This window comes from Benincasa hispida, chromosome 4 (genome assembly GCF_027475165.1).
Source record: "Benincasa hispida cultivar pf3 chromosome 4, pf3_genome.v1.1, whole genome shotgun sequence".
In the NCBI taxonomy this organism is placed as follows: Eukaryota; Viridiplantae; Streptophyta; class Magnoliopsida; order Cucurbitales; family Cucurbitaceae; genus Benincasa; species Benincasa hispida.
The window spans coordinates 8,690,253-8,706,451 of record NC_143481.1 but is presented as its reverse complement, the minus strand read 5'-3'; the positions used below and the strand labels follow the sequence as shown (position 1 = coordinate 8,706,451).

The 16,199-nt window shown below is 33.2% G+C and overlaps 1 protein-coding gene across 1 annotated transcript; it reads left to right on the top strand.

Annotated features, from left to right (window-relative positions):
- Window positions 1-10,925: 10,925 nt before the first annotated feature.
- On the top strand, window positions 10,926-15,739 carry LOC120075339 (glutamate receptor 2.5-like). The gene is made up of 5 exons (XM_039028639.2): window positions 10,926-11,403; window positions 12,923-14,226; window positions 14,316-14,613; window positions 14,703-15,100; window positions 15,216-15,739. The coding sequence occupies exons 1-5, from the start codon at window positions 11,106-11,108 to the stop codon at window positions 15,480-15,482; spliced, it is 2,565 nt and encodes an 854-aa protein (XP_038884567.1). The 5' UTR covers window positions 10,926-11,105; the 3' UTR covers window positions 15,483-15,739.
- Window positions 15,740-16,199: the final 460 nt, after the last annotated feature.

The window sequence follows — 16,199 nt, the reverse complement described above, 5'->3', positions numbered from 1 at the left end:
TTGTATTTTCTCTTTTCTCAACATTAAATATTTGTATATATTAGTAACCCACTGAAGTTTTAGTCCAAGTGGGAATTTGTTGGGAATTTCCTAAAATTCGCAGTTCATAAATCATGGAAACATATTCTATTTATCAATAAAAGAATTGTTGAAGTTTTTATTTAGTACAAGTGTTATTGAAATTGCATTCTATAATAAAAATCTAATAAACGAATCTATGATTACTATGACTTTATGCAGAGACATAAAAGAGGATCAAGTTATAGTATATGGCCAAAAAAGTCCGTAAGTATATGGATGAGATTGAGTACCTCGTCCTGGGGACACTATAGATGCGGCCTACTTTGTATAATGATACAAATGATGTGATCCTAAAATTGTTCATGCGGAGACATGCGAGTAGGGCCATTCTATGCAAAAGAGTTTTGCATTAGACTGGACCACAAAATAGTAACTTTTCTTTATAACAACCTTTTACTGTTAAAACTTACTATTTCAATTCGATGACCTAGGATAACTCGATCTTAATCCTGAGTTAACTATGAACTCCTGTTTATTCAGGATTATCCTTTGATTTGCATAGGTGAGAGTAGTTCAACAACACTGCTCAACAAGTCTCCCATTTTAGGGATATGATCAGATAAATAGTTGGGGACATAGTCTTGCAATATGGAATTCACTTCTATCAGTTTTAGGGTTAGCAGATAGTTTGTTCCCTTAAGTGTTGATACCTGGGCTTCAACAAAGGGGCCATGCCCTCTCATGGCTGAGAGGGACATGGTTTATTAGTTGGATTATAAACCAATTGTTCAATAGAGGATCAATGGGAGCTTAAGGAGCAAGATGTATTTATAGGGGTAAAACGGTAATTTTGACCTAGATGTAAATACCAACGACCTATGAAGGATTGACTTATTGATTATGGTTAAATCAGGTGGACAGAAATATATTTAGAGTGAGGAGAGTACAACCGTTGAACTAACCATTGAACTATAGTGGTATGTCTTGGTAATTAACGAATATTGATTGATTCGGGTTAAAAAGTTTAACCGATTAATCTCAAATTGTTGGAGCTCATGATCTTTAGGTCCATAAAGTGCCTCTACTAGCTCGTAAAACATTAACTCCTTGGATTAGAAAATTAAGCAAATTTTGAAGTGTTCAAAATTCGAAATTAGGGTTTTGAATTTGAAATATTCAAAATCAATTTTAGGGTTTAGATAATAATATTCGATATAATTAAACGTTTTAATTTATTGAAATTAAATGTAAATTGGGGAGTTTAAAGTATTTAAATATTGATTTAAACATTGATTACATGAATAGGATTCATGTTTAAATTAGGTGTTTTATTAATATAATATTTGATATTAAATTATTGTTATTTATTTAATTAATTATTTAAATAAAATTATTTTTCAAATTTAATAAATTCAAATTTAGAAATTAAGTTTATTATTTAAATTAATTTAAATTAAATTTGAATTTTAAAATTTGTAAGTGGAAAACTCCCACATTTGAGGTTTTTAGTGGGATTTTCCAATCTTTGACACCTAGACCACTCACTTAGTGCAATTTGAAGTGTCACTTTGCTGAATAAGTGTAGTCCTTGCATGATTAAGCTTGATAAAAGCTTCATGATCTGAGATTATTTGATCCATGCATTGAAAATTAGTGGAATTTTCAGAATTTTCTTTTAACTCAATTCTCTTTCAAACCCTTTGAATTCTAACATAATTGAGAGTTTCCACCACTCAGTCCAAGGTTGAGAATAGTAAAGAGAAGACTCTCTTGGTTGTCCATTACTGATTTGAAGGTCAAATTCGTGAAATTCAGCAAAGATTTGAAGAGATCCAACAAAGATATACTTCATATGAAACCTTCTCCTTTTGTAAATATGTCATTACATGCTTTTAAACTCAAATTAAGTGTAATTAAAGTGCTTATTGATTCTGTTAGCTTCCACATTTTACATGTTTAATCCATCACTAACATCTAAGGTTGCCTCATGAGTCTTGAACTATATGTTGAGACATACAAGGATAATTGTTCAAAATACAGCCTAAAGAGTTTATAGTACAGGGATAAGGATGGGTACCTCATCCTAGTGTCACTATTATACGACCCACTTTGTATTTGATACAAACGCAATAATCCAATGTGTTCGTGTAGGTGACACGCGAGTAGAGGTATCCTATGCAATGAGTTTGTATAAGATCAAACCGCGAGATAGTAAACATTAGATGTAACATCGTTAACTAGTTAGATTCCTATTTCAATAGGATGACCTAAGAAACTTAGTCTTAATCCTGAGTATATTATGAACTTCTGTTCACAAGAGATTACCCTTTGATTTGTATGGGTGAGGTGGCCACTTCACCGACTCAATATGCCTACCATTTTGAAGACAAGACTGAGTGGGGAATGAGAACATAATAATACAAGATGGAATTCACTCCTTTTCATCTTCAGGTAAGTGGATGAGTGTTCCCTTAAGTGATATCTTCGGGACTTGAACAAAGGGTCGTATCCTCTCATTGGCCCGAGAGAGGTTTCTGTTTATTGGTTGTATCATAAATAGTTTTCTCATTAAAGAAACATTGGTACTTAAGAAGTCAGAGGTAACCAAGGGTAAAACAATAATTTGAACCAGTTGAAGTTACGAACACTCATAAAGGACTAACTTGCTGATATTATTCTATATCCGTGGACATAGAAATATATCTATAGTGAGAAGAGTGCATATATAGGTCTTTAGTAGAATGTAACCATAGTTAATGAATATTGTTAACTTGGTTAATGAGTTTAGCCAATTAATCTCATATCGTTGGAGCTTCGGATATACAGGTCCACCAAGTCTCGTTGTTAGAGCACTAAAGAATATTAAAGAGGAATGATTTGAATTGTTCAAATCAATTTGAGGAAATTATATATTAATATGATTAATATGTAATTGATTATGGATGTGGTATATAATCCAAATAAAATTGAAAAGAAAGATTTAAATGTGATTCAAATAATTAATTCAAGTGAATTAGATTTACAAAGAATGAATTAATAAATAGAGAGGTGTTGCACATAGACATCAATGTTTATAATAATTAAATATGTACATTAAATTGATTTAATGTATAAATAGTTATTTAATTAATATCCTAATTAATTAAATAAGTATTATTTAATTAATTGTGCACAAGGAAAAATTGGAAAAAGACTTGGAGAAGGTAGATTATGCCTTCTCTATATAAAGTCTTCCTTATGGCCCTTTTGGGGCAAATATTCATTGTGCAATTTTACTCTAGCCACAAAAGAAATCCTCTCTACCCTCCCAAAGGTTTTTCCTCCTCACCCTCTTCCAATAGTTAGATACCACTTATCCTTCTATTGGAATCCTTAAGAATAACAAGGTTACTCTCTTGGTTATGTTTAATATTGTTCAAAGAAACGTTTGTGGCCAAGATCGTTAGAGGAGTTGTTTGTTGGAACATCGAGAGGATCATTCTAGGAGCTTGGGTATCTACAAATGTGAGAATGATTCTATCCTTTCCATAAAGCATGCTATTTCACATGTTTATTTTACATATTTTTTTGTTTTAATACACTGAATTTGTTTATGTAAAAACCGATTTGCGGGATACAAGGTGTTCATAACGTTTCTGAGATTCGATCCTAACACAAGAAAGATTGTTGATTTATGAAAAAGTAACAAAAAAAAAAAAAAAACCATAAACAGGGAGAAGCTGCTATAGGAGAAAATTGTTTAACCTTTAGAGATGCTCCTACAAACTCAAATGAGAGAGGAACTCAAAATAATGAAAAGAGAGTTCAAGACTGCGTCTTAGACTCAGAGTGTTCATTCCATATGACATCTTTTGAGGGCTAGTTTACAACATACAAGCCTTATGATGGAGGATCTGTCTATATGGGCAACAATAGTGCTTGGAAGATTATAGACATTGGATCCATCTATCTCAAAATGAAGAATGGATAGGAAAGACTCATTAGAAATGTCAAACATGTTCATGCCTTGAAAATAAATCTACTCTCATTGGGTATGTTGGATGCTATAGGCTGTGAATACAAAGGAACATGAGTGCTCTTCAAATTATAAAGGACTCCAAAGTTATTCTAATTGGAAAGAAAATAAATGGTGTCTACATCGTCAATGATGTGACAATGACTCATACTACCCTAGTTACTACAAGTGGAAACCCTAAGAAGAAGATATATGGCACAAAAGGTTGTCTCACATTAGCCATAAGGGAAAATCCTCTCTAAACAAGGTGTTCTGCTAAAAAATGTTGGTGAAGACCTAAGTTTCTGTGAACATTGCATTCTTGGCGAGGCTGTAAAGCAAAGATTCACCAAAGCTCAACATACAACTAGGGGAATACTTGACTATATACATTTTGACCTATGAGGACCATCACCAATACCCTTACTAAGTGGATAGGTATTTCCTGACTTTCACTTATGGTTTTTCTAGGAAAAGCTGGATATTTTTCATAAAGACTAAAGATTTTGTTCTAGAAAAATTTAAAGAATGGAAGATTATGATTGAAAAACAATCGTTAAGAGAAATTAAATTCCTTAGAACTGACAATGGTTTGGAGTTTTGTGGAGAAGAGTTTAATAAATTTTGTAGAGAAAAAGGCATTACAAGACACCGAATTGTGAGATATACCCCACAACAGAATGGTGTTGCTGAAAGGCTCAACAGAACTATTATGGAACGTGTTAGATGTCTTTTATCAAAAGCTTTGTTGTCAGAAAAGTGGTGGGCTGAAGCAGCCTCCTACACTGTCTTCACTTTAAACAAATGGGCACACACTTCTCTAAATTTTCTAGCTCCAGAAGAAAAATGGTCTCATCATCCTCCAAACTTGAACATGCTCATGGTCTTTGGCAGTTAGGCTATGTACATTAGTCCAACGGAAAATTAAAGGCCAGGATAATAAAGTGCATATTTGTTGACTTCACAGAAAGGATCAAAGACTATAGGCTTAAGCATCCTATTGAGAAGAGGTATGTTCACAGCAAAGATGTAATCTTCAAAGAAGATGAAATGTTTATGCTTAAAAATGAGAGCTCAGGTTAAGGCTCTCAAAGTGGTAATAATAAGTTTGAGGTAGAGCTACCCTCAGACAAAGAGGGTTCTGTGACTCAAGATGATCCTGAAGATGAGTCACCTGTTCCAACCCAAGAGGAAGAAGAATCAGAAGATGTTTTTTATTCTAGTAACCTTCCTAGCAAGATATAGACAAATCACTCCTATGAGGTATAATCAAGCTATTTTTTCATATGGAGAAGCATATTTTCCTTATATAGCTAATGACATAAATGAAATGGAACCTAGCACCCTTGAAGGAGCTATCAGTGAGCTCAATGCTCACAAATGGATTGACGCTATGAATGATGAAATTCATTAAAAAGAGGTGAATGAAACTTAGTCTCTTACAATTCTACCTAAAGGTTTCAAACCTATTCCTTCTAAAGCAAGGCTTGTAGCCAAGGGTATACCAAGGGTTGAACAATCTAGATTCAAAGGCAAGCTTGTAGCCAAGGTTTTCTCACAAAATGAGGGAATAGATTACATAGAGATATTCTCCCTTGTAGTCAAACAAACCTCCATAAGAATGCTATTGTCCCTGGTGGCTCAAAATAGTTTAGAGCTAGACCAATTGGATGTTAAAATTGCATTCTTATATGGTTGCTTAACAGAAATTTTTTTAATATGAAGTAGCCCCAAAGTTACATTAAACAAGGCAATGAAGATTTAGTTTGTGAACTGCATAAATCAATCTACAGGTTGAAACAAGCCCTTAGGTGCTGGTACCATAGATTCGATGAGTTCATCCTAAAGATTGGATTCTTGAAAAGCAACTATGATAGTTGTGTCTGTTTGGATTGATGTCCTAATTCTTCCGGAGTCTCGTTTTTTTGTAAAGATACACATTGTTTGATGAATAAAATAAATTTTATTTCATTCTGGCATTTACTCATATCCAATAAATAAAGTCCTTGGTTATCTTATGTGAACTTAAGCATGTATATGTGATATACAAGTGGATCATGACTTAAGTGATAACCTATATAGATCTGTAGTATAAGGATTAAGGTGGGATACCTGATCCTGGTGACACTACGAATACGGCCCGCTTTGTAGAGATTTGTAAGTGTTGTAAACTATTACAGATGGTAGATCCTGACCATTCATGTGAAGATGTGCGAGCGGGGGTGTCCTATACACAGAGTTTGTATAAGACCGAACCACGAGATGATTAGACTCTATATATAATGTCGTTGATACTAGAGACTTACATCTCACCTAAACAACCATAGGTGACACGACTTCAATCCTGAGTGTTTTGGAAATTCCTGCCTTTGAGAATGGTCCTTTGATTAGTATAGGTAAGAATGGCCAGATTTCCAACTCAACATGCCTACCTTTTTAGGGACTTGTTTGATGTGGGAGCTAGGAACTCAATCCACAAAATGGAATTCACTCATTTCTCGAAGTAGGGATAAGTAGAGAGATTTCTCCCTTAAGGGTTGATTCCGAGGCTTGAACATAGTGGCCACAACTTTTCTTTGGAAGAGATGACTCAGTCATAGTAGGACTATGACTTATGTTCATTAGAGGGATCAATAGTACTTAAGGAGTTAGATGTAACTACATGGGTATAACGGTAATTGGCCCAACTGTACTTACGAGTGATCTGTGAAGGGTTGTCGCACTGTTGATTGGTTAAGATGGACACATAATATATCTGTGTTAAGGAGAGTTCAGCTGTCGGTCTTTAATGGAGTGCCTGGCAGTTAATAGATGGTGGATCCAATGACTAAAGAGTTTAGTCAGTTATTTTCACGTACCGTTGGAGCTTCGAGCTACAAGTCCATAAGGTCCCTTTGGTAGCTCAATGGATTCAGTTGAGGATTAGTTCTTAGTGTTGATTTGAAATGTTCAAATTGACAAGATGTAATTTGATTATATGTGATATGATTTGTATGATGTATGAGATACATTTAGTGGAGGATTAATGTAAATGAGATTTACATTAAGTACCATGGAATATAAAAAGAACTATAGTTTATATGTTTCATGAGATGAAATATTAAAACTATAGGTTATAAATATAGTATGATGAGTTGGTTATCATTTATATTTATAATAATATTAATTATTAGATGATTAAATCTTTTTCTCTAATAACTAATTGAGTGGAAGGTTATTGGTGGTTCATGGTGATCGTGAGATAAAAAGGAAAATTGTTTTCCTAATTTTAATAAGTTTTTGTCAAAATGTTTTTGGAGATTTTTCTCACGGAATCTCATGGAAAAGAAGTTGTCAAGTAAATACAATTTACTAAGTATCAGCTTGAGCGAGTTAGACGATTGTGTAGTGTTTTGTAAGTGACAGACAAGGAACTAAGCGATGAGTTAAACGATCGCTTAGCTTTTGCTAGACGATTACTTAGCTTTTGCTAAATGATTGGGCATCGACCTATACGATAAGTTCAATCTTCTCCCACTTGCTTAATCATTTACATGATTGTTGATTCCTCCATCTTCTGCCTCAAACCAAGTCTACACAGAGCCCATCCTCTGGATTCTCACACCGAAAATACCAAGGTAGCCTTCTTGGTGGTGTCATATTCAACTCGACGTCGTCGAGGTTCTGTGGAAGCCGTTCGTGTTGCTGAGATATTCGTGACCGAGGCGATCGTTGAGGACGAGTGCACAGTGTTCATGCTGTGTAGCGGTCGTGTTGTTCGAGCGTTCGAGGTTGCTGTGTTCGAGTGTTCGTGAGCAAAGGGCGTGAAGACGAGTTGACAAATGTTCGTAGCATTTCTCCTTATTCATTTGTACTTTCATGGTGTAATTTCTATATTGATTGTATAACCGCATGTTTCTCGTTTTGACTGTAATTGTAATGTTCATACATGATTGTAATTTGGAATGATCTATTCCGCTACTGATGGAAATCCTCGTGATCGATTTCCTTCAGTGCTATATCAATTCAAATTCCTTTAAAAATAAAGTCTACTTATTACTATATATAGATGATATGATCCTTGCAAGGATTTCTAAAAATGACTTGAACAAAGTCAAAACAATGCTTAAAAAGGAATTTGAAATAAAAGATTTTGTAGAATCTAAAAGGATTCATGGAGTTGAAATTGCCAAAAATACAAATAAGAATGAACTATTCATCAGTCAACATAACTATTGAGACAGTTTTGATGAAATTCAATAAAGAAGGGGCTAAACTAGGTACCACACCTATAGCTCATCACTTCAAACTTTCTATAGCAAATTCACCTAAAGAGAATGAAACTGAGCACTCAGACTATATGTCTAAAGTTCCTTATTCTCAAGCGGTGGGAAGCCTAATGTACTTGATGATTTCAACCAGACTAGACATAGCATATGGAGCTAGTCTCGTTAGCCGTTATATGGCCAATCTTGGGAGAAGGCACTGGGAAGCTACTAATTGGATTCTCAAATATCTAAAAAGAACTAAAATGGTCATACTCATCTATAAAAGGCGTGATTTGAATAATCCTACACTAATTGGCTATGTTGATGCATATTATACAAGTGATCTAGATAAAAGATCACTATCAGGATATTTCTTCCTACTGGGACAAAACCTACTGAATTGGAAGGCCACACTACAATCTGTTGTTACTTTGTCAACAACAGAAGCAGAGTTCATAGCTTCATCCGAAGCAGTCAAAGAAGCTCTAAGGTTGAAAGGATTATTACAAAATTTGGCATTAATCAGACTAGTGTAACAATATATTGTGATAATCAAAGTACCATTCAACTATAAAAAAAAAAAACTTTCAATTTCACAACAGGACAAAGCACATAGATATAAGATACTACTTTGTGAGGAATCAGATAGAAGATGGAAAAATCAAAGTTGAAAAGATTCATTTTGGTCGACTTTGATGGTTGTTAGAGCGGTTTTTTTTTTTTTTTTTTTTTTTTTTTTTTTTGGGCATACGAATGTGATCTTGGTTCATAATTCATGTACCTTTCCTAAATTTGGGCGTTACAACTTTAGACCAAACACTTTTGTAAGTTTATTTTTAATTCATCCAAATGAGTTGATACTAATGAATATGTTATTATTTAGGTATATGTCATGAAGTCGTCTCTTCCGCGAGCTGATGCAAGACATAATAATTCATGCTACGATTTTTTTTTAATATTTATTTATCTAATTTTTCATTAGAGTTGGTTGTTAGGAATTGGTAGTTGGAGATAATCAATATAGTTGGTCGACTTTGATGGTTGTTAAAGCTGGCTGTTGGAGATTGTCATTGTTGGAGTTGGCTACCCAAGGGGATCATTGAAGTTGGACATCGAGGTGGATTGTCAGAGTTTGTCGATGAAGTTGGTCAGGGGAGATGGTTGTTGATGGTGGTTATTGTAGTTGATCGTCAAAGTTGGCCGCTAGTGGTGTTCGTTAGAAATGGCTGACGGAGAGCGGTGGTAACTGATGAGAATTATAGTGAAAGTGAGGTAGATGACCAGTGAGGGTATTTTAGTTATTTTATGTATTATACAAAATTAGGGAGAGATTAATCATTAAACACTCAAAAATCTATTTTCTAAAAATTGATTTCAATTGTTTCTCTCAAACCAAATTATTTCATAAACTCATTTTTTTCCAAAGCTATTTTAGATGGTTGCCAAATAGTTAAATTTTTTCCAAAATGATATTTTTTAAAAAAGTTAAACTAAACATACCATAGGACTAAGAACTAATTTGGAGAATTTTCTATTGATAATATTAGACGGAGAAGAGTTTGTTTGGGATTGACTTTAAAATTCTCAAGAATATACTTATTTTTCACTTAAAAATAGTTTTCAAACACTTAACAATCAATCCAATCACACATCATCCATTCATTTCTTATGGAAATTCGTGATCCCAATTTATTATATATTTTTGACATCTCAGAAATTGTCATGTTTGAGAGAGAATGCACATTTTTTTCTCTTGAAGAAGACAAGAACTCTTGCAAAGAGAAAAAGGTCACATTTTTTAGAAGAAAAAATGGGAGAGAAAAATAGATTGTCTGACTCTGGAAAATACTTACTCGACCACACTACCAAATTTTTTACAAGCGTTTTTTTTTTAATTTTTTATTGGAAAGCCTTTCATCATTCTCCTCTCCCAACTCATGCGAACAAAAAAAAATTGTTTTGTAACTATTTAACTTATTGTTTGTGTTTAAAAATTAAGTATGTGGACACTATTTCTATCTCCAAATTATTTCATAAACTAAAAAAAATAGCGTTCAAAATGTTGTTTTTATTTTTAGAATTTGGCTAAGAATTGAACTATTGTACTTAAGAAAGATGCAAATCAGGGTAATAAATAATGTAGATGATATAGACTTAATTAAAAAATAATAATTACCAAACAAGATCTAAATTTTATTTCAATTTTTAAATACTATTATTGTGACAAGCAATGAAGCAATGATAATTGTTTGCCACAATAATAACATTTAAGAATTGTGTAGGGTTCACGAACTAAATAAATAATAAATTAATAAATCATTTAATGACGTATCAAATAATAAACGAAATGAGTTAATACTACGATAGTACTCGGACTTTTTTGTTCCTATAGCTAGTTGTGTGTATATTCCAATGGTATTAGTTTTAGTTGACTTTGAAAAAACTATTAAATTTTAATACAAACGAAAGTATTTGGAAGTTTCATTGCATCAATCTCTTTGTTAATCCAAGCGGCAGAAATTTGCAGAAATTTTCTTTCAGTCACACCTCCTTACTCTCTCTCTATTTTATCAAAGTCATGAAATTTGAATCTTTCAAGTCGAAAATCAAATACTGAAATCTCAGGACTAATTCTTTAATTGTTTTTACATGACTTTCTACACGTGTATAATTGTATGGCAATTCACTTCCATATAGCTAATTAACTTGCTCATTGAGAATCCCTCCACACATTGATTCAGTCAAACTCTCCCATTACTATAAATCAAATCATAGCATCCACTACCCAATCTCTCTGACCAAACTCCAAACACTTCACTGAAAAAGAAAAAAAAACATTAAAAATGGCAAAACTTGTTCTTCTTTATAGCTTTTTCAGCCTCTTCTTCTTTCTTGGATTGCTGTTGTTGGGCTCAGAAGCTTATACAAGCATAAAATTAGAACTCAATTGTCAAAAAAACCTACCAAATAAAACTACAAGAATTGGAGTGTTTTTCGATAGTGGGTCTCAAATTGGGAAGCAACAGATAGTAGCGATGAAAATGGCTTTGAGACGTTTTCATTTTTCTTCATGTGCAAAGTTGGAGCTTCTCCTTCATGATTCTCATGCAAATTATGTCAATAGTTCATCCGCTTCTTCTGGTAATTTCTTCATAATTTCTTTTTTAAAGCTTAATTTTTTCTTTACATGTTCATAATTACAAGAAAATGCTGGTTATATATATCATCTTTAATTTGTCTACCCTTGCTTTGTCTTCACTTGGGGTCTCCTCTAAAGCATTATTGATATTTTAGTTGTTATTTATGGTAAAATTCAGATTTTTCAAAGCAGCTAGCTGAGATCATTCCCTTATTTGTAACATTTTACATTTGGTTAGAAAAGCACTAATTTTATTTGAGGATTTAGTTCCTTGTAAAAAAAAAAAAAAAACTTTTAGAATTTGTAATGAATTGGTTTCTTATGTATGTAGATCGATAAACGTAACTCATGAGAGAAATAAATGTATGTATTTTTTTAAGAAATAAATATTTTTATAAGTTATAAAAACTGATTTTTTTTAGGAAATAAAAACTAAATAATTACATGATAAAAATTACCATTCATGTTGATTGAAAATTTCACCATAATAACTAAACTATTACAAATTAATGGTACAACACTAACTTTTTACCTTAATTGTTGATTTAAAAATATAGTGACTTAGATTATCCCACACTAATATTTAAAAATTAAATTGCTATTTCAATAAAAAATAAAGAAACAAAAAGTGCCTTTCAACCATTTAAAATCTCATTCTTTTAGTTTTAGAACGATTATTCGTGAAGTTTTGAAAAGGTCAAATTCCTTAGAAAAAAAGGTTTTGGTTGACCCACCTTAAAACGATGGAGAGACATCGTATTCATAAATTATTATTTTCGTTAACAATTTATTTTGAGATGAAACTCTATGTTTATCTAAATCAAATATAGTCCTTAATTGTAATTAATGGATTTATTATATATATGATAATTGTTTAAAATTGTGAAAATGGTGAAAATATTTTCAAGTTCAGCATAATATTAATGTCTATTAATGATAGACCACAATAGATTTCTATCATTAACATTGATAGATGTCTATTGCAATCTATCACGAATAGATGATGAACTTTTACAATATTTATAAATAAGTTATTCATTTTTCTTTATTTGAAAACGACCCTATTATATATATATATAAACCACGTAATGGTTATATAATCTAATAAAAGCAAGGAAGAAAAACATTAATAAACATAACATATTACGTGGAAAAAAAATGTCCTTTTATAAAAAAATCATGGATATATCTAAAAGAGAATACTTAGACGGTTACACTAACAGGATTTGACATCGAAATTAATTAATTAATATCTGCAGATAAAACCCATCAAGTGGGACATTCAAATCTACATATTTAATAAGCTTAGAATTTTTCAAAATGATTTTTTTAGTACATCTTCAAATTGAATAATATTTATAAATCTCATGTTACATCACAAATAGTATGTTAACCTTGCTTCTTTATCATGTTACATCACAAATAGTAATTCTTTATATATATATTTTATATAAGTCAATTTGTCATCCAATGAACCAATAATGTAAAAAAAAGTAAAATGGTAACTATTTTTTCCGACAGTTTTGGATTTGATTACCAAGGGAAGAGTCAAAGCCGTTGTTGGATCAGTGAGAAAACAGGATTTGATTGTCATCTCCGACCATAAAATTCCTGTCGAAATTCCCATTATTTCGACTTCAGCTGAACAACTACAACCTCTAAAAATCCCATCTTTGATTCAAATGGTCGACAATAATAATATCACCCACCCCATCCATTGCATTGCTTCAATTCTCACCTATTTTGAATGCCTCCCAAAAGTTACAATCTTTTATCAATTCACAAACACTTCAGCCCATTGTCTCTTTGATTCGTTTCTCCTGGCTGGCATAGAGGTCGAGCACCATCTCGCCCTCTCTTTGGCATCCAATCAAGAAATATTGATAGAAGAAGAATTGAAAAAGATTATGAGCAGCCAAAGGAATAGGGTTTTTATAGTTACACAACTTTCTCTAGAGTTGGTTGATCTTCTTCTTACCAAAGCAAAGAAAATGAATATGGTTGGAAATGGGTATACTTGGATTGTCTCACATGAAATTTTTGATCTCATTTCCTCTCTTGATTCATCTTCTTCCCTTTTGAACAAAATGGAAGGTGTTATTGGTTTTCAAACATATTTCAATGACACCAAAAGGTCCTTTAAAATCTTTGAAACCAAGTTTAAGAAGATTTACAAATTAGAATATCCACAAGAAGAAGAGCCAACAAAAGCAAGTATTTTGGCCATTCGAGCTTATGATGCTGCTCTTGCCATCACTAGAGCCATGGAAAAGTTGGGAACTGAAAATTTAAGGTCATCAAGTGAACAACTAATGAAGAAAATTTTAGAGAGTAATTTTGAAGGGGTTGGTGGAATGGTGAGATTCTCGAAGAAAAATGGGATGCTAATATCTCAATCACCAAAATTTAAAATCATTAAAGTGGTGGATCAAACCTACAAAGAGGTGGGTTTTTGGACACCCATATTAGGTTTTGTTGAGAGGGTTATTGTGGAAATTAATAAACCCACCACTAATCTTAAATCCAACATGAGAAATTTGAGAAATTATGTGGGTGTTCGAGATTTGTCAAGGCTAAAGGCATCACCGAGTGAAAAATTTGATCATCATGAAGAAAAAAGGTTGAAATTTGCGGTTCCTGAGGAGGGAGCATGCAAAGAATTTGTGAAAGTGAGCCATCATTTGTATGGAAATTACATCACTGGATATTCCATTGATGTGTTTAGGGCTGTTATGAATAATATGAATATGTCCCATCCCTTGTCCTACGACTTGGTTCCTTTTAAGGGCACATATGATGAGATGATAGAGGCTGTCTCCAATAAGGTAACCAACTCAAAAATGTCTTACTCTTCCAAATTCTCAATATTTGTTTAGTTTTTAAAAATTGTATTTATTTTATATTGTCGCTGTAGACGTACATTGGAGCCGTTGGGGACATCGGAATATTAGCTCGACGATATAAATATGTGGATTTTACGGTGTCATATTTAGAGACAGAAATTGTGATGGTGGTAAAAGAGAAGCATGAGAAATGGAAAAAGATATGGGCTTTTATGGAGGCTTTTCAATTTACAATGTGGCTCCTAATACCCACAATGCACCTTTTTATTTCCTTTGTTATTTGGTTCATCGAACGCCAAAACAACGAGGAGTTAAAGGGTTTGGGAAACATGTTGTGGTTTTCTGTTTCCATCATCTTTTACATGCACAGTAAGTTCTCTACTCATTTACTTTTCCTTTTAAACCCTAATATCAATGATAAAAGAGATGTTACTAATGTTTTGGAATGTATAATGCAGGAGAGCCAGTGAAGAATGGGTTGGCTCGATTAGTGCTGGGGCCATGGTTGTTTGCGATTCTAGTGGTGACAGCGAGTTTCACGGCAAGTTTGACGTCGATGATGACAATCTCTTGGTCTCGACCGTTGGTGCCGGATGTTGACACGTTGAAGCAGATGGGCGCTACCGTAGGTTGCAACACCAACTCTTTCATATGCAATTATCTGTATGAAACCCTACAATTTGACCCTACAAAAATTAAGAAGATAAACTCCTTAAATGAGTACCCAAATGCATTTGAGAATGGTAGCATTAAGGCTGCTTTCTTCATAAGCCCCCATGCAAAAGTTTTCCTTGCCAAATATTGCAAAGGCTACACCAGAGGAGTTTCCTCTTTCAAGCTCACCGGCATAGGTTTTGTAAGTGTTTTTTTATTTTTTTGGGTCTCAACTTACAAAATTTAAATTTATAATCTATAATATTTTGTTAAAAGTTTCTTTTTAGTCCCTGAAATTTGGAATAATTGAAATTTAGGCTCTTGCCAAAGGCTCGGGACTTACTTCACTGGTTTCGGCATCAATCGTGGAATTAACCGAAACAAAAGAGATACCACAATTCGAATCCAACGTCATTGCTTCTTTCAACTGTTCTTCAACTGGCAAAGGAGAAGGGCTGGGCTTAGGACCTGGACCTTTCATGGGCCTATTCATAATTTGTGGCTCTATTGCTTTGTTGGTCTTGATATATATGGCCCAACAATTCCTGAGAACGAAATTGGGCTGGACTCAGAAGCCCATTTGAAGCCTAGATGGGCCTTACATTACCCACCATCAGGAATCTAAATGGGTATAAATCCTAGAGAATTTGAACATTGTCATAACAGTATTTTAGTGTATTTTTGACAAGGCATGTCATACATGTTCTTATACCTTTGTACATGTATTTCTTGAAAAGAAAGTTTCAATTAGGAACACTTTTTATCGTGGTCGATAACATTTTTGTATGTCAGTTGAACTATGTTTGCTTTGGCTTTAATAGATCAATGTCGATTCAAAGCACGAGACGGCTTCTTCTTCTTTTTTTTTTTTTTTTTTTGTTTTGTTTTATTGTCTTCATTGGACAAGGATACCTATAATTATATGATAAAGTCAACAAACCTCCATATATCTACACAATGCCTCATATCAATAGAGGTAATTGTCCTTACTTATATACCTGTAATCATTCCCTTTCCTAACCAAGGGACTTTGTTTGTACTCTTGACATTTTATTCACTTTCCAATTGCACTGATCCAGCTAAAAATTGAGTGGTTGTTGGGGTTTTATCTGACATTAGTGGTGTTGTTGCGCGCCCTTCTTATTTGGTGGGGTTGTCTCTTAGCTGAGATATGAGACGGCGTCTCTGGAGTTGTGGCTCAGACCTCAAAATTGAGAGTTGGGTTGTGTTAATCTTTGTTGGCGGTGGGTCGTTTCAAGTTGAATGTCAATGATGGTTAAAATAATAACTTCATATCACAA